General features: G+C 40.7%; 1 protein-coding gene across 5 annotated transcripts in view; it reads left to right on the top strand.

Annotated features, from left to right (window-relative positions):
* The window catches only part of PPP2R2B (protein phosphatase 2 regulatory subunit Bbeta), a 257,075-nt gene that overhangs the window by 179,329 nt on the left and 57,868 nt on the right, over window positions 1-19,878 (top strand). For all 5 annotated transcript variants that reach the window (XM_083728282.1, XM_083728283.1, XM_083728285.1 and 2 more), the window contains 2 exons: window positions 203-368; window positions 4,236-4,348. In XM_083728282.1, coding sequence (XP_083584408.1) covers window positions 203-368; window positions 4,236-4,348 — 279 coding nt within the window. The remainder of the gene's footprint in view (window positions 1-202; window positions 369-4,235; window positions 4,349-19,878) is intronic.

The raw sequence follows: 19,878 nt of genomic DNA on the forward strand, positions 1-19,878 counted from the left end.
CAGAGAAACTGACACACGAGGAGGATGCATTGTGCAGGAAAGATCTCTTGTGTCTGCTTTGATATCTAAACTGTAATGTGTCACCATAATCAGACATTTCCCTGTCTTTTAACAATCCTCTGAGAACAAAAGAATCAATTGAAAATTTGCTAGCTCTGGCTCTTTTAAGAATCCCTTTATTGTTTCTTTCCCACTCCCACAGAGCAAAAATCAGCCCCATCGCAGGGGAGAATATAATGTTTACAGCACATTCCAGAGCCATGAACCTGAGTTCGATTACCTGAAGAGCTTAGAGATAGAGGAGAAGATCAATAAAATACGATGGCTCCCGCAGCAAAATGCAGCCTACTTCCTTCTCTCCACCAATGGTATGTTGCAGTAATGACAGATAATTCTTTGCTTTCCAGCCAAATATCCTGCTATGCTTTGGTGGCTTGTAATAATTAAAACTTGTAATCTCGCTGCAGGATGGGTAGGTATTACTTTCTCTCTCTCATATACGGGTGGAGCGACTGAAGCTCACAGGCTTTGTAAGATGGTGGCAGTGGCTGTAATAAAGCCCCTTTTTATAATGTTAGTCAACAGCCCATTAATATCAGATCTTACTTGGAACTTCTTATTGTAGTTGTACCTCTGCATAGAACGATGCAACTAGACACAGGTATCTGGCTGAGTTCAATTGGCCTCTCCTCTGTCACGTGTCCTAATGTGTTTCATGTATCTTCACATTATGACTGTTGTGAGATAATGAACGGCATGGCTTAAATAACAACTTGAATTATCCTAGGGACAGTTCTCACAATTTTGCTTTAGTATGTGATTTTAGCCTTTCTGAAGGCATTTTACATTAGCACTGCCCCTGCCCAAACATCCTATACACTTTCAGATTTGCTCTTATTTTTTTATCCGGGCATGTAACTTGAAAACAGATGTTATTGTCAGTGATGATTTGTGCGCTGGCGAACCTTCATCTGAAAGAACAGCACTTCATACCATATTTGATAGTTAAGGGAAAGGACACAAATTTTAAACTTACAACTTACAACCAAGGCCAAGTACTAAAAAACAGAGCTATAATGATAGTTTTTAAGATGACTCCCAAGCATCTTCTATATGGAGGAAATCTCTCCATTTGCAAAGAGGGCTTGAAGCTAAATTGTCTTAGGCAAAAAAGAAGAAGAAAAAGGTTTTTTCATCCCCTACCACTTTATTTTTATTTAGTTTGAGGGTTGTTCTCTTGCCCCAGTTCGGGAGCATACTTCTCCCATAGCTTGTTTTAAAGCAGCATAAATTCTACCCTCCTGCAGCCTACCTTTCTGTTCCTACCTTCCTGTTTATTACATGGAAATGATCTATTGGTGTTGGATCCAGTCTAGTGCTGAGAATAAAAATCTGGGTCTTTTGTCTTCTGTAAAAGCCCATAGTAAGAGGAAGGCTTTAAAAAAAATGAATATCCGAAAACAAGATGGAAGCCCAGTTTTGAAAAACATCTCAATTTGAGAATTCTTTTAAATAGGAGAAGCAGAAATGTAGATATGCCATTTGCAGGCATTCCATTATTTTGTGCATTAATTGCACTGTGGCCTATAAACAGGGTGTCCTTGTGATGATTACAAATCAAACAATTGCAGGGCATTGTTCTGAGGGATTACATACCTTCTACAGAACACTTAACATATCAAGAAATAGACTGGTTTAATAAAACAAACTCATTGTACCTTTTTATAGGGTAGAAAGAAAACCCCTTCTTGATCATATAGAACCCAAGCACAAGAGAAGAGTCCATCAAAATAACTTCTCTAATGCATACTTTTCTCAGCTCTCTAAGAAAAGCTCCAACTTGTCTTATGTAACCAACCAGGGATAGTTCACACATAAGAAAAGCAACCATACGCTCTCCAATTTTGTTCTGGTTCAGTTTTTATATACCCGTCAGTATATGCATAATGCACTGACCTTGATCTAGTGTTAACCACAGTGAAGTTCTCTGACCTCATGATTGTGCTGGGGAGCCTCTGTCAGAATTACACTCTTCTACGATAATAGGGAGGGAAGGAGAGAAGAAGCATTCCTAATTTGTTTCAGTTTTCAGTTGTGCTAAGCTTATGTTTCATGTTAAGTTTAGATAAATATCATGAGGATCCAGTGATGTTACTAGGATGAATGAAGCCTTAAGATGGATGTGACTTAATTACTACAGGAGAAAAAAAGGGGGGTCTAATTATCTCTCATAGTCAACTTACTTTGTGTTAAAGAATTTACCCTATTGATCATTGTAATAAAATTCTGAGAGTTATTAAACTCATTTGGGGGAAGATTCACTGAAACACAATGAAGATTAATTATGTAGCCTAATGTTCTGTTAATTGAGTTTTTAAATAGTTTTTTGATTAACAGGAATATTATTCAGGAAGGTGTTTTCATATGCTTATAAATACCTCAAAAGGATTCAGAGTTCTCTGCTACCTTTTCTACCCAAATATTCCCATTCTGTTCCCAAAATAACAGTGTGTGGAAGGGCCCTTTGATCAAAATGAGTTAATACAACAAAATTAACAGGAGTCAACTGGAATCCCCAGAAAAGGGGGTGGAGGGAAATGAAGATGAATAAGATTGTCTTTAAAGGCTGGTGGGAGCAATGACAAACTGCAGATAGAGCACCCGCCAGGAGGGGGAAAAGAAAACACCATTATTCAGAATAAAAGCCACATGTTCCTGAGGCTCTTTCCCTGAAGGACTTCATGGCACAACGATAAATGGGATGACAACAAAATGATGAAGCCAATGGAAATATCCACCTGACAGGCAAGCTGGCAATTGTGGAATTCAGTACAGATTCAGTGTCGATGATAAAACGTCAGATTTTATTCCTTTCACTGGGAGGAGGGAGTTGAAACTGACTTTTGAGTAAATTACAGACATGATTGGGCTCCTTTCTAGTTTGTACTTTGTCACCCTTTGGACTTGCAATGTAATCTGTTGCAATCAAAGCTCAGCTAAAGCAGTTAGCTTTCATGTAACTCTAAATTGCTTTTATAGGATATTGTGCATGCTAGTTTTCTTGTCTAAGCTGTTCCCTCAACCTGTGCCAAAGTAAAATTCATTCAGCTTGACATATGCAATGTGCAGAGACCAGATTACAATCAGCAACCTTTTGCAGACGAGACACTGGAATCTACTTTTGTGGCTTACTGGTTCAAAATTTGCTTGAAATATTCAAACATGATAGATAGGCTGCATAGTCATGAATGTTGTTATTTCCTTTTGCCAAATTGGCAGGAATAACTGGTGGCATGTGTTTCTTCAGCATGCGATCAGAGAAGAAATCCTTGTAATTGCCCCTTCTTAATTTTACATAAAGCTGTACTTTCCCCCTGCTATATTGAAATAAGATCAAATGCCTGACTGCGCCAAGACCAATTATTGAGAGAAATGCATGGTTTAGGCCACCATTACTAGGTCAGGGTATAAACATTAAAAATCTTCCATTTGACCTACTTTAGTCTGAAAAGTCACAACAGTTTCTTGGACCACTGGTTATGTCTAAATATATAGAAAGGAAAATTCTGCATAGGCATCTTGTGTGGAATACTTTTAATTATCTAAACACAGAAGTTTAAGGGGACAGCGGCTATATGAGTAGCCATATTCTATGGATTTGCAGCACCCTCTATATTTGGTCCCTGTAGGGGATAGGGAAGCCTTGCATTATCCTTCTCCAGTAATCTCCTACTGCGATTGAATAGGGGAACCTCAATCCTTTCTGAGTCTTCTGCAGTGGAGTTAAAGGAAAGTGGTCCTGGTGGTGCTGACCCTGAATGTGCTCCTGCTTCAGGTTCAGAGTCCGTTCCTCCACTTTCTGACTCATAAAAGCTTCTGTGTCATTTCTGATCATTGATTTCAGCAAGAATGAAACCTGATCATGCTACCTGCAGAGGGCATGGTGTGAAAATTGCATTGGAGTTGAGTCTGTGATCCTATATTTCCTTAGTCATGGACTACCTTGGTGACCCTGAGCAAGTCACTAACTTGCAACTGCAGTTTCCCATCTGAATTGCTGTTGTTTTGAGACTAATATCATTTTTGTGATACACAAAAAACCCTGTCCACATATAATGAGCTGCGTAAATAACAAATAAAAGAAAACATTGTGGAATATTAAATGTATCGTTATTCAATAGCATTCGATCTGGCTTAGAAAAAAATGTCAATTGGGTATTCCCGTTGTCTTCTAGATAAAACTGTGAAGCTATGGAAAGTGAGTGAACGCGACAAAAGACCAGAGGGCTACAATCTCAAAGATGAAGATGGACGGCTCCGAGACCCCTCCACAATTACCACACTACGGGTAAGGCAAATGCATATTTCCGGGAGGGGGGGCATTTCCCCTGCAAAAAAGTCAGAGTTTCTTTATTTCATCACTCATGATCTCAGCAAAAAACAACAGCCCACAGCATTTCTGTCTGAAGTACAGTGGCACCTCAGGTTAAGAACTTAATTCGTTCCAGAGGTCCGTTCTTAACCTGAAACTGTTCTTAACCTGACGTACCACTTTAGCTAATGGGGCCTCCCGCTGCCGCCGCACCGCCACTGCACGATTTCTGTTCTCATCTTGAAGCAAAGTTCTTAACCCGAGGTACTATTTCTGGGTTAGCGGAGTCTGTAACCTGAAGCGTCTGTAACATGAAGCGTCTGTAACCTGAGGTACCATTGTACTCTTGGCATGTTTGCATACAGGGGCCTAATATTACAAATGTGTAATTGGGAACAGGTATTTTTTTACTTACTGGATTTTCCCCAGAAAGGGACAATCTTAATTAAATGCAGTGTGTGTGTGGGGGGGGGGGGTGAGATATGGACTGATATGGACATTTTGATGCCAGTGACGTCATGTGGGTGCTGCAAAATACCTTCCTGTGTGAGGAGTGCTGTTCACACTATTAACACCTGTCTGGGAATACCCTTTCTTTGCACATTAGATGTTAGTAGCATGATCAGAGTGTTAATTGTCCCTGTCATAGTAATGAGATAGTGTTTGACACTGTAATGAGGACGGTAGCCTTGCCATTGCTTAAGGCAGTCTCGCCAAAACACCTGTGAATTCTTTGGAGTGTGGTGCATATAGCAATTGCAGTTGGGTTTAAACAAGCCGTGTTTCTGCTTTGGATTCTCACCTTGCTTTGGTCTCGTGTTTTAGCTGCCAGGGTACATTTCTGTTAGGGGTTCAGCTAATTGGAAGTAAGGGAGACATCACTGCCTGCTGTAGCTGACTGACTCAGAGCAACGGTTCTTTCACACATTCTGGATTTCTTACACAGAGGTTCTGTGCATTCTGATGCTTGCCTGCTTGAGATACTGATGGTGTGAACAACACCGGCACTATAGTTCACACACTCACACTTGTTCAACACAGGTGTTTTCTATGTCCGGCAAAACGGTAATGTATAGAAAACACCATATCCCAACCCATGCTGTAGTAAACCTTGGGTTATGTTATTCATAAGCTATAGTAGTACAAATAGTGCTGCATAAACAACAACAGCAGCTCAGCAAGACAGTCAGTACTAAGTAGAAGGAACATCTGGTTGCTTTAGTACCAGAACACCTCAAGAGAATTGGGTTTCCTGTTTGGGTTGTCAATTCCTTACCTAAGGTGTTTTCCTTTTGCTGCACCAACTATGTAACAGGAGGAGATTTGACAGACATCACCTCTTAGCAGGGTGATGGAAGAAGCTTCAGCAGGTGCACCTTGCTTTACTTGGCAGAAGTTCATGTTGCGGTCCTGTATTCGCATTCTGAAAAGCACCCCATAGACGTCTTTGTCTCCCTTTCCCTCTTTCCTCAAGTAGCAAAAAGATAAAGAGCTTTCGTTTTTTGGTTAAAAGAAGCTCCTCTTCCTTCTCTTGGCAATATCGTGGTGAGTTCTCCTTCAGGCTGCTTTAGCAGCAATTTACACCTTCTTCAGAGTCATTATCGTAGCACATGGTAGCCTTCCTTGTTTTATTCTAAGTGCATTACAATTAACTGAAGAACACTGATGTGCATTGTATAGCTGTTTCTTTTGCTGTCCATCAGCGGAGCTATTGCTTTATTTGATTTCTCCATCCAAACTGCAATTCTTCAGCGGGAGTGTTTGTTTCTTCCAGAGAAGTATGTGTTTTGTGGACACTGGGCACTTGCTTCATTAGGATCTGAAGCCTAAGCTGTGGTGCTTTGGGTCTCTCTGCTCACAAAGCACCCGTCCCACACAGGAGATTCTCTGTGCTTCCACTAATTAACTACTGGCTAAAGAAGCCTTGAACCTGAAAGTGCAGCATGGCTTTGAAATAACATAGTCACAGTTTTCTGGATGTGTTTCCTATTTTAGCGCCATTACCTCCTGTTGTACAAAATGGCTGGTTTGGTATTGACCGTTAGTCTAGTGTATATTAATATGGCTGCACAATATTGATCTAGAAGAGTTTTTTATGTGTGGTGCTATTATTACTCTGGGTCACCTTTTATAGCTTCTAGTTTCATCGCCCGCAGGCCAGCAAAGACATTTAATAACTCCAGACAACTAATTAATTCTCAACATAAAGCAAATGGTTTCCATATTGCATTGCCGATTCTTGATATTGAAGGCATTGCTCAAGGCCAAGATTATTATTATTATTATTTTTACTTCACAGTTTGTTTACTGTCATTTTGAATAGTGCATTTGGAAGGCTGCATTGTCTCACTCTTGTTCAGAAAGCCCGTTAAAATAATTTCTCGCATATCCTGGATATCTAAACCAGTGTGCTGCTATGCACAGACAGAACTGCTCATCATTGTTATTGACTTCTTTAGTTTTTTCTGAAATGCACTGTCAAAAGGATACTATTCAAAGATTGCCTTCTTCACTGCATTAGAAGAACATGTATTTAATGTATAAAAAGCAAGGACCCAGTGCAGAACTGCCACATTTGCTTTGTCTAGATCTAAGTGGAGAGTCTCCACATGGCTGACACGCCAGTTTGAGCCTGGGTTGTACTGACCGAATCCTGCAGTGGCTTGAAGTGACAGCTCATAGTGAGCTCTTCCTGGAAAGCTTCAGTTAATTATTAAGGCTACAATCCTACACACCCTAACATGAGAATAACTGCCATTGGACTCAGCATTGGTACTTCTGAGCAAACATATATAGGCTTGGACTGCCTAGGTAAAGAAATCGTACACACTTTTGCCATCTTAAACGCAGCCAGTCACTCATTGGCTGCTATGCTTTCTGTTTATTTTCATGTCAATTGTGGTTCTAAAGTTTGCAGGTTGTTGTGAGAGTTGGTGTGCCCCCAAAAAGAATGAATTGTTTTGCACTCTGGGGATGGTGTTGGACAGGCTGGCATTCAGATAATGTTCATTGTCTTGCATATTGTCTTGGAAACCTTTGAGGCCTGCTGGTCTCTTGTGATACAATAACTCCAGATGACTGATTAATTGTCTGGAGTAACTGTACTATGAGTCAAAATGAAGTGACTTCATTGGCAATGGATTTTGGATGCCATTAAGGGTGATGCAGTAGGAGACAGGTCGATCTTATGGGGCACAATCCACCAGGAATATCTTCTGGGCAAGTTCTCTTGAACTGTAACTGTGCAAGAGCTCCAGATTTCTGATATACGCTCAGTATTTATTACCCCTGCTATGCAAAAATCTCCAAATGAATCCAAACTTCAATCTCTAAAATCCCTGGTAGAGGACAAGGATCCTGATATCACGTTAAGGGTAGCCAAATTCTGTGTGATCGCCATAAAACTTAGGGAACAAGTTGTGCTATCATAATGATCAAGGCGTTAAATGATAAATTTAGGTTATATTTTAGTGACTAAGTTTTAATTTATATATTTCTTAACTCTTGCCATATTTGTATTGTCCCTGTTATACCTAATTGCAAATTCAAATGTATCCCTATCATGTTTTATGACTAACTTGATATTGTATGTGAGCCGGAACTGGTCTGTGACTGAAATAATAAATTCAGTATGTTCAGTATTTCTGTTTTTCTGTATCAGGGTGGTCATCAAGGAAATAGCAGATATGACAGAGCCATAGTACAAGGAAGGGTAGTTCAGAGTAGAGCTGTCTTGTTGAGTACTTGAGTGATCATTTACCATTCCTTGCAACAGGGATTGGGAACCTGTGGCCCTCCAGATGTTGCTGGATTGCATTTTATTCCTGGCCATTGACAAAGCTGGATGGGGTTGATGAGAGCTGGAGTTCAGCAATATTTGGAGGGCCACAGATTCCCCATCCCTGCCACAAAGCATGCTGTGTACATATTTACTCTGAAGTTAGTTTTATTGACTTTGTTGGAGCTTATTTCCAGGAGAGTAAGGATTGCAGCCTTAACCACCTAAAATATATATACTGTTTATAAGACTTCAGTTAATCTATATACGTTACAGTACATTGAGGGAGAGAGCAACAAAGGCAGATCTTCACTCCACATTATTCAAATCAATACGTGATTTAAAACAGATTCTTTGAGATGTAATAAATTCTGTTCCTAATAAATCCATAAACCGATTAAAAGTGAGTGTCATCTCTGAGCAATGGTTACATTCTCCAGGAAACCAGGCCACCCACAGCAGCAAGAAAGCCACACAATGATCCACTTCCCAGTTTGGATTTTAGGGTCATATTTGCAATTTGTTTGTAGTGTTGAAGGTTAATAGTCAATTATTTTGCCCATCACTCATTCCTTATTGCATTTCTTACAAATAGTGAGGTAATAAAAAAGCACAAACCCGATCAAGACTCTTATATTTATGAGATCGTAGTGTCACACAGGCAGCCCATATTCTAAGGGTATAATGCTATTTTGCTTTTGTCATATTAACCCTTAGCTGTTGTCCAACTCTGGTCAAGTGAATGCTGTTCAGCGATCAACCTAATGAAAGCTATGGATCCTCAGTGGGATATGCTTTCTATATATTGATTTTGGGGTGGGGGGGTGGGGGGACAGGATTAATGCTTGCTGTCTCTGATTGTATGTATGTGCCTGCTGTGTTTTTAAGTAGTTCTTTCGTTGCTCTGGACCAGTGTAATCTTCATTAAACAAACAAACAAAATCCCGTCTGTTTAATTCTACTATCTTGGACTGATGGTGGAGAATTTGAGATACAAAATAAGGGCTGTTGAGAAAGATTCACTGTGACTTAGCTAGCTCAGTAATTAATGAAGGCCGTAACACAGGGAGTTTGAAGATACAGTAGCTGTATACACACAATAGTTGTTTTGAAAGCTTCCTGTTTGGCAATTGCCCATGAACTGGCCCCTCACAGTAACCAGAACGGCTGCTGTGCTCTCAGAATAAACACTTGTGGGGTATGTGTTTTACCCAGTTTATTTCTACTTGTAGTTCAGTTTAAGGATGTGAGGCTAAAAATAAACGAACTTCTTCACCTTCTCCTAAAACTGGGGAGTCTTCCATGGCTACTAGCCATGCTGGTTAAGTTTTGCCTCCACTGTCAGAGCTGATAAGCGGGTGTGGCATGCCTCACAAGGCCAGCTGCTGGGTATCACGCATGGAAAAGAGCGCCTGAGCACTCAGGTGTTGCTTGCAGGCTTCCTATAGGCATCTGATTGGCCTGTATGAGAACAGGATAGGACTAGATGGGCCTTTGTCCCAATCTAACAGGGCTCTCCTTATCTACGTAGTTATAAAATTCTTGCATTTAATCCATAAAAGCAGGATTTGATTTAATATTCTCAGTGATGAAGTAGTAACTGGACATCAGTTACTGGTCCTTTTAGTGTTCCACTTCCCTCCGCCCCACTCCCATACCAGGTTATTCTTAGTTTTCTTCTTATATGACCTTTCCCTTTTTCTTAACCTTATTTTAACAGCTATTAAATTATCTGGAGGTTTGGGACCTATGAAGGTCAAAGTGTTGGAAGAGGAACTGAAAGATAGAGTACAGAGACTTTTCATGCCTGGGAGTTTAGTGATTTATCACTGTCGAAAAGATCTCTCCCGTTGACCAAGGTGAACTTTTTTCTGTATAACGATTGTTATATATTGGGAAAAAGTTCTCATGGCTCAATCCTTTTGGCTAGAGAAAACAGGCCCTTGGACCGGTACAGGTTTATGACATGTGATATCGTGCTAACTTTGCTTTGGCAACAGTTACCAGCAACACGTGGAATGAAATGGCATTTTGGAAAGCAAAGCCTTGAAACGGGAAAGAATGGAGGAATTGGAAGAATGGAACTCTGCAGATTCCTTTGGTGTTCCCAGTGATCCTCTCATATTTATCACAACCTGATAGGTACTAGTGATGTGTTCTGGAGGAATTCATAGTCAGTAAGAGTGGGCATCCCCAATGATAGCTTGTGGTTTATTGTTATCCACTGTAACAGCATGGGCATGAGAACCTAAAAACATCTCTTCCTGTGCTCTCTTTGAAGGGTTATGTGTAGCTGGACAGGGATCTGCCAAGGTGGGCAAGCCCCTTAACAGCTCAAACATCCTGGAATGGGAGGGGGGAATTAGGGCCAGGAGAAGCATTTATTTATTTTTGCCTACACGAAGCCTCACATGACAACGCCACCAAGAAATTTGGGATAAAGCAATGCAGAAAGATAAGGCTTTACCAGGCCGTGTCAGTTGTCCCACGGTGGACTAACTCCTTTCGCCAGTGGTGCTTTGGCCAGCCTGCATGTGAAAGGCTGATGCTGCAATTGCATTGAAGGTCAGAAGAATGGCCATAAGCCAGACAATGTACAACAAGGAGAGGAGGAGAGGAAAAGCACTGGCATGCGAGCATTTGGCAGCAACATGGTCTGAATTCTCTGTAGTAATAATCCATTGCAGGATGGATCTATTGCTGCTCTTGTCTTTTTATGCCAAGTCACATTTCAGGACGATTTGTTTTAACATTTTGAGGGAAATTTTGACATGTTTTGTTTTATAGACTCGAGTCCAGGAATGTCAGATGAATGAGTCTGATGAGCCAATTGTTATTATCAGGTGACAAGTTTATGTGGATGTACCGGCAGGAAGGGGAGTGAAAACACTAATGGAAATTAAATGGGGAAAAATACAGTCTGCAACAATTGCATGGAAGCAATATATGCAAAATCAGTGCGGTTAAGCATACACAATGGCAGTAACTGATGGTAAAACAAACATCCTAGCATTAGCAAGTTAATTGACATATGTAATAAGATAGGAAACCATTATTGCAGTTCAAGCCATAGGTGACGGAACTGTACTTCTTGCAACCTGCCAGCTGAGGATTACACTTGAAGCATCTGGTGAAATGGATTCTAGTCCCACATAAGGTTAAGCCATAATGAATTTGTTAGCATTCAAGGTGTCACTAGGCTCTTTATTTTTAGTAATGCATCCAATTATTAGATGCAATATATCTATACAACACAAATTCAACATTGCTCACCAGGGCAAGACAGTTCGAGCATTTAAAACCAATCCTGACCTGATTGCATGGCTGCCAATTAGTTTCTGGGCCTAATTCAAATTGCTGGTCTTGATCTATAAAGCCTTAAGTGGCCTAGAACCTCAATATCTCAAGGACGGCCTCTCCCCATATGAACCAGCCCAGACCCTGCAATCATCATTCTTTGTGTGCCGCCTCCACAACGTTTCTGGAAGCTGGCAACACAAAAAAGGGCCTTTTCTGCAGTGACTCTCCGTTTGTGGAATCTTGTCCTAGGAAGGCTTACCTGGTGCCTTGATTGCATCTCTTTAGGCACCGTGCGAAAACGTTTCTCTTTAATCCAGCCTTTGGCTGATTAACACTCCATGTACTTTTAAATATGTTGCGGGGGGGTTATTGGTTTGTTTTTGTTCTTGCTATTGTTTTTACATATTTTGTGTTCTCATTTTGTAATTTTATGATCTTTGGATGAAGGGCAGTATACTAATTTAATAAATAATAATAAATTAATAACCATCAGGCTGGCATTTACTGTCTGCATTCCTTTCTCCCTCCCCAATGCAGAGCAAAGTTGTTTCTAATTCTCCCATATTTGTTGCAGGTAGACCTAAGGGAATACCTAACCCCTACTTTAAAGCACTTTGAAGAAGCAATACGCTTTCTAAATGCCAAGTCTCATGGTGCTTATTATGTGACATAGGTAATGCCATCAGTCTGTAAGAGTAAAAGATTAGAGTGTCTTTAAGCAAAACTACTTTCCTATTCTCTAGCTAACAGAAATGATAGCTACTTAAAGCTGTTTTTCCTTTTTTACTGCTGCTTTTGCATTTGGAGGGTCTGACATTCCCGAGAACTCATCTTCCGCAGAGATCAACAACAGTTATAAGAGCCTCTTTTAACAAACCTCTCACGTCACTTCAGCAGCTTCATGCCCATTCTTCCCAGTGATGCACTTTTGTTTACAAAGCTCTGTTTCCCTGAAATACTTCCATGTAGATAAAAGTGTCCGTTCGTGAGAAGCGGAATGAAATCTGTGACCCTGTTAAGTGGCTTTTTGTTATCAAAAACACGATCTATTTATTTTGCTGTACACCATAATTTCAGATGCTTAAAGCTTCATACTTGACATTTTTGCTGTGCAGAGATAATTTGGGGTAAGGAAAATATTTAACTCTTAAAACAGTTTTATTTCACATATGAGGTTTGCTATATGCACCAGTTTCATTATCATATGCATGTGGTAAACACTTGAATAATTTACTGAAAACATCACTTTCCTGTGCAGTAGCAATGAAAAGGGCAAATTCTATGTCAGAAATTATTTAGGAAAAGGCCAATATCAGCCAGTGTCATAATGCTTTATACATTTATAGCACAACCACATCTAGAATATTGGTCATCCCACCAGGATTATCAAAGGAATGCAATAAACTCCATACAAGGAAAAATTGAAGTAATCATAGTTTTGAAATACGTTGACTAATAAATCACACAATTCTATATGTATTTGTTGAGCCTGGAAATCAGTCTTCTCGAACCATCACCCTCCAGATGTTGCTGGACTACAACATCCATCATTCCTGATCATTGGCTGGATGGGGCTGATGGGACTTGGAATCCAAAAGCATTTACAGAGCACCAGGTCAGGGGAGGCTGCTTTAGATGCTCAGCTGAGGCCCTTCTCTAAGTGCCTCCACCAGTTGGCTGTGGGAGAAAAGAGTTTTTTCTGCAGTGGTCCCTCAGTTGTGAAACGTCCCCCACCAGAGAGGTGTACCAGGTACCTGATGTCTCTTTGGTGCTAGGGAAAAATACCTTCGTATTTTCTCAGGTCTTTTAAATCTCTGGTTTTAGCATGATTGTTTGGCTCTGTGGAATATTTTATTGTTGGTCTCAGTTCCGATTTATCACTGATGCAGGTTTTTTTAAGAAAAAACAAAAAAACCTATTGACCTCTGCTTCATTTTGATTTTTCACTTATTTGCTGCTCCTTAATTTGTCCCATTGCAATTGTTATATTTAAATTTTGTTTTTACTTTGTTCATCGCCCAGAAAACTCTTGTTGTTGGGGGCTGACAAATTAAATTTTCATGTCTCTTCCAAAGTAGTTCTCCCTGAGTTTAGTGGATCGTACTTCCAGGGAAAAAGTATATAGGACTGCCATTTAAGGCTGCAATTCTATACACTTGCATGCCAGTCCCATTGAACTCAGGGAGACTTAACTTTGGAATAGAGATGCATAGGCTCATGCTGCAAAGTGGAGTGGAGTGATAAAGGTTTATGGCATTGTGAATCACATGGAAATAATGGATAGAGATAAATATATGACCCTCTATAACAATATAGCTTCAGTTCATACAGTGAAATCAATTGATTCTGATTTCAAGGCAGACAAAGGAAAATACTTCACACAGACAGTGCATTCTCTGCCTCAAGAAATGGTGATGACCACTAAGCTCAGTAAATATATTTTTTAAGTATTAGACAAATTCATGGATGTGATGTCTATCAAAAGTGATTGGCCAAGTTAGTTAATGGACCATCTACAACTTAAAGGGAGTGTATCTCAGAGTACTAGGTGCTGAGAACAAATGACAAGAGAAGGTTCTTTCCTTCAAGGTCTGCTTGTGAGCTTCTGGAAGCATCTGGTTGGCCACTGTTGGAATTGGAATTGGGATTCTGAATGATCTAGCCCAGCAATGCTGCTCTTAGGATGCATTCTTATTCCCACAAGATGGCATTTGTGGTGGTGGTAGAATCCCAATAGCAACAGCACATTTGTATTTTTATTTTAGTTTTAAGACATTATGGGCTTTATCAAAGTTCTATTCAGAGAAACCCATTGAGACCTAAGATAGTCATGTTCTACTCTGAGTAGAACTAATGATGGATACAACTCTAAATTTCATATTTCTGCATTCCAATAATAATTCCATATTATTATTGTTTGCAACCTTGAGTCTGTTATTTTTATTTTTAAAAAAGTCTCAAGGCAGCAAACAACAGTAACAGTAAACAACCATGAAAAACTAAAAGTAGTTTGTCCAAAATAACCAAGTTAAAAGCAATTAGTCTAAAAGAGCATTAAGAAATCAGTTTCAGAACAGCAATGAGGAAGCTCTGTTTTAGAAAGCAAGAATGGCTTTAAAAGTGTAATTTGATATGGAAACCAGATAGGGCCAGACAGGTATAAAAGTATAATTTGATCTGGGCCAGACGGACTACCTTGGAAGGGTGTTCCAGAATCTCAGGAGTTGTGTCCCTTGTGCTTACACACATGCGCACAAAAGGAGATGGGAGAAAGAGCTGTTGAACTTGATAAAAATCAAGAAATCTGCATTGGGTGGGGGGAGAGAATTCCACCCAACCTCCCATTTTTGTTCTTCTTAATAATCCTGCATGTTCGAAAGAGTCCTGGTAAATTTAGAAGCTTGTACGCTGCTTTGTGATTTTTAGTAGTTTAGTATTTATTTATTTATTTATTTATTTATTTATTTATTTATTTATTTATTTATTTATTTATTTAGTGCCGCTTTGCAAGCTGCAAGAGGTCATCGCCAAGAAGCTAGCAATCTTAAATTTGACCTAGAGGAAAGGAGAGGAAGAGGAGGCAGGACTAAGCTGGGAAGCAATGTGTGGTTATTTCAGACTGAGTTACAGTGTTACCTCAGGTTAAGTACTTAATTCGTTCCGGAGGTCCGTTCTTAACCTGAAACTGTTCTTAACCTGAAGCACCACTTTAGCTAATGGGGCCTCCTGCCGCCGCGCCGCCGGAGCCCGATTTCTGTTCTTAACCTGAAGCAAATTTCTTAACCTGAAGCACTATTTCTGGGTTAGCGGAGTGTGTAACCTGAAGCGTATGTAACCAGAAGCGTATGTAACCTAAGGTACCACTGTACAGTAAGCAGGACGTGAGAATTAGGAAGTTATGCCAAAAGTGGGTTGGTACTAATAAAGGGATTATGGTACTTTGGTGTTTTGTATCCCCACCCTTCCGCCGCCGCCCCCTGTCCCCAGTGAGCATACATATAACTCATATAACCGCTTGCATTCTTCCTCTGAATCATCCCTAAAAGCATTGCTGTTTTGTTTTGCTGGAGTTCTTTTTTGCATAGCTGTAGTATCCAAAGTGCTTGTGGTTTTGTCTGTGCTAGGGGATGTTTGCAATAAATAATTAGCACAAATAACATCTATGATTTAAATCTCTTTAAAGGAGAAATGTTTTGACTTTGATCCTGCACTCTGCAAATCAAGCTTCTACTGGCTCTGATAGAAGTATTTCCTCCTCCCTTTTAACTACCCTTCCAGTTAGAAGAGAAGGTTTGCAAATGTCCCCCTGGGGTGCTCTGCACAGCAAGATACTTTCTGTTTCCTTTGATGAACAAAACAAAATCAAAAAGAGGTTGGGGGAGGGTAGAAGATGTATAGGTTGAAGCAGCATCCAGGACTGGTTGCAGAAGATCTGGTTTTAAATGTCATGAAAAGGTAGCAGGCTTTATTTCATCTGCTTTTAAATACTTTATTTTCATGGCAGGTCACATTTTATAAATGTGGCAGCTGTGTAGATGTCTTTGTGGTTGTGTAAAATGCCTCTGGCCTACAAAGGGTTAATTGATTTGAAATTCAGCTTTGATCCTGCAGTAGGCAACTAGAATCCTCCTGTTTATATGCTTAGTTTGTGTAGAAAATTGAATCCACTTGCATATTAGATGTTTTGGGGCCTGAGATGTTTGTACATCAACTGACAAATATGACGCTCTCCCATACGTTGGGCTTGAGTTATGGCATTATTATTAAAAGGGTTGGTCATCACTGGCCTAGAGGCTGTGGCCTGCTTGGTAGATTCTTTTCAGGTTGTTGTTTTCCCCCAAGGCGTGTCAATCTGACACACAACTAATAATGTGAGAGTCTGGATCCCCCCCTTTTTATTATAGTATTTCAGAAAACAGCTTTTGCTGACTGTCTTAATCAGTGTCATGTACACATTGCTATGAGCAGCAAGAATCTGGTTTCTTTTTTAAAAGAGGTTGAAATACATAGTACTGACTGAGGTGTTAATTGTGCTAGTGCAGTTACATTCTCATTGGAGGAGCAGCAGGAAAAAATATTTCTGAATCACATGTCTTTTAATGAAAACCCTAGTTATGACAAAAGGAAAACACATGAAATGTAACTGCAGATGTGTGTAAGATACAAATGGGTGGGGGGGAGCAGCAGACCTAGAGAACAAGTCAAGGATCAAGAGTGTTTGTTAGCAGATGCTTTATCTGAAATTATGCAAGGAAGCAGATAATACTGTACAGTGTTTTGCTCATGGGGGGAGGTGCTAGAGAAATGGCACACATTTCATAGGATCTGATCTTGAGGAAAACACAAAAGTGCTTCAGTTCTCTAGGGCAGCGGGCCTCTAGGTGTCTGAATTTTTATGTTCCTTCCGATCACAGGGATTTTCAGTAATAAACCTTCTCTAAGGCAAGATGGTTCACTTGCGCTCCTGAGTGCCTACAGCCCCAGCCTGCCATGGTGCACAGTAAAATTGCAGCCAGCCTTTTAATTTAATGAAACAAATGTCATCCAATCAGCTGAACAAGCATACCCATCAGTCGCGTGTCACTGTGTAGCCCTTGTAGGCGCTGGCCTTGTCTGAGCACGTGAAACATCAAGACGTTCAGGGTTCTGGGGTGAACCTTTGGTGTCAGTTATTGAATTGTTCGGAGGGCCTTGGAAGCTGACAGCAGACCTTTCCACAAAGACGGAGATAAGCTTCCGATTAGTTTGTGAGCCCCCACAGAAGCTCCAGATGCAACACGCATTTCAGAAAGGCCTGCAATATATAAATCATCTCAATTTTCTGTACAGTGTCAGAAAGGGGGGGTAGGGAGGAGACGTTTCTGAGGTTGACTGGCGGTGTGTAACCTTATTAAAAAGTCTTCACTTTTGCTTTTAAGCAGGGCTTTGTCCATTATTGAAGCAGAGAGGAATGGAGTTTGTCGTCCTCTAGGACGACAGAGATGGATGTCCGTGGTTTTGTTTTCTGAGTGGTTTGTTTTGGTGACATTTACTAACAGCTGGAGCTGGATGCGAATGGCTGACCAGCAACAGCTAAACCATCGACATATTGCAGCAACAGCAAACAAAAGGGCAGCTCTATGTAGAAGTATTCTAAAGCAGGGGTGGCTAACCTTTTTCACCCCTAGGGCCATATTGATCGTCAGTCACCCCCTCTGAAGTCCACATGCCACTGGTAGGCATGACCAGTGGATATGCACCTGCGACTCCGCACTACATACATCACACATAAGGCCATGCATGTTCACGTGCACACTTACCAGATACACAGACCCACACACCACTCCAGATCTGTGGGACACTGGAAACACTATTTTTAATTATAAAGAGGACACAGAGGGCTTTATCTTTGATTTCAGCACTGCAGATGCTTAGCCCTCAGTTCACAGATGAAAAATTCATCTGCCTGCTGTATAAAGAGTGGATAGATGGATTTTATCTGGAAGGATAGGTCCCTCTTTGTAGTGGTACCCTGACTGTGGAATTCCCTTCCATCCGAAAGCCCCAACTTTACACCAGGCACCAGGGCTTTCAGAGGCATTTGATTGGATAGCTCAAGATCTTAGTGGATGTATGAACTGCTGTTGTATTTATAGTGTGTAATGATTTCAAAAATAGTGGGTAGATTGTTTCTGGGTTCTATGACTTTGCAGTTGTGTCTTTTTTATCTTATTCAACTCAGTGCCCTGGGATCTCCACTTAACGAAACCCTGTTTAATCAGCCAGTAAAATGAACAACGAAAAGAAGTCCCTTCCTTTCCTCATTTTTGCAGTCGCATATCACATAGATTTACTGCTCTTTAAAAGGGGCTGACTGCAAAGCTAAGGCACACGGTCTCTTCTGCATACAGTGTGCGCTTCTTGCATTGCTCTTACTTTGGGACTGGCTTACAACGTTTTCCTTCCTTTGAATACCATGTGTGAGCTGCACTACAGAGTTCTCAAGACATCGTAAGAAGGCAGGCATGGCTGCATCCTTTCTTGTCTCCCTCCCTCGCTTCAAAAAAACAAGTGCTATTGAGAGAGTACATTGCTTCCATATCAGCAGTGATGGCAGAAAAAAACCATGATTCAATCTGTTTTAATGTATCAGCTTGCATTTTGGATGCTGGCTCCAGGAGAAAGGAGAGCAAATTCATCTTCTCCACTTCTCCTTGTGCCAGGCAGTGGCTCTCTTTAACAAAGCACCATGCCAATGCAGCTGTACAGACGAGGGCACATGAAGCAAGCTCGTGCCCACCCCCACCCCCTCTTTCTCTTTGTCATTGCCTGTACTCTCCTTGCCTTAAACTATTCTAGAAAGCCATCTTCTTGGCAGCAGAATCCTCTGGGACACGAGAAAGGAAGGAAAAGTAGGTTATAGTAATGCAGTGAAAATACATCACCAGGTAATCTGGAGAGACGTATCAGATGAGTGAACAAGTAATAGATTTTCTTTGTAATGGAACAGAACCATTGCCTGCTCTGCCTAAGTACAAGAGATGGGTATTCCCTTGCCAAAAGGAGAGGAGATTTCCAAACTCTGCTTTTGCCTTTAGCGAGGAAAGCTCTCACATGTGCACTTCAAGACTCTGCATGTTTATTCAGAAGGTTTTTATTAGTTCATGTTTTTAGCAAAATTTATATGCGGCTTGATTGTAGTAAAACCTCTTAAGTATTCAGTGGAGCTTACTCCCAAGCGGTTGCTGCCTTTGCCAACAATTGCCTTGGATAGGCCACTATCCTCACACCTCAGCTCAGCAGCACCCACAATCTGTACTTTCAGAGGAGCTCAAGTTTACTCAGGTAGCATACAGACAATAGAATCCAGGGCTTCCTAGAGCTGTCATTGCCTGCATCACACAACTTTATTGGTTTTTTTTAAAAAATAGTAGGGACACAGTTTTGCATGCTATCCATCCCTGAGCAATGTGAGATTCTGGGGTTTCTAGGTGCTTACCCAGTGTTTGTGTTTCCTTTAGAATGAGGGACAGCGGAGACTGTGGTGTCTTTATGATAGAAGGTTTTTTTTTACACATATATGCAACCTGAGCCTACAATTAAGGGGTTCACAGCATTAACACCACAAGAGGGTCTTTGTTTGTCCCGTAGTCACAAGTATCTCTATGTCTCTTTGGCTTCCCAACCTGCTGCTTCCAGCTCTAGCTTCTAGCTCACATAACTGAACTCTTAACACCCAACTCTAACCTTTGCCTTTATAACTATCAGTGAGTTGTGGGAGTTGTCTGTACATCAGTGAGTTGTCTGTACATATGACATCAGGCACCTGGCACAGAGCCACTTCCTTTGTTACCTTAATGGCCCATACTTAGAGGGTCATTGCCTCACCAGGAAGCTAACCTGGCTATTCCAGAAATTGAATCCATGCTGGATTCAGAAATTAGAAAGG

Source organism: Podarcis gaigeae (assembly GCF_964106915.1).
Source record: "Podarcis gaigeae genome assembly, chromosome: 2".
Lineage (NCBI taxonomy): Eukaryota > Metazoa > Chordata > Lepidosauria > Squamata > Lacertidae > Podarcis > Podarcis gaigeae.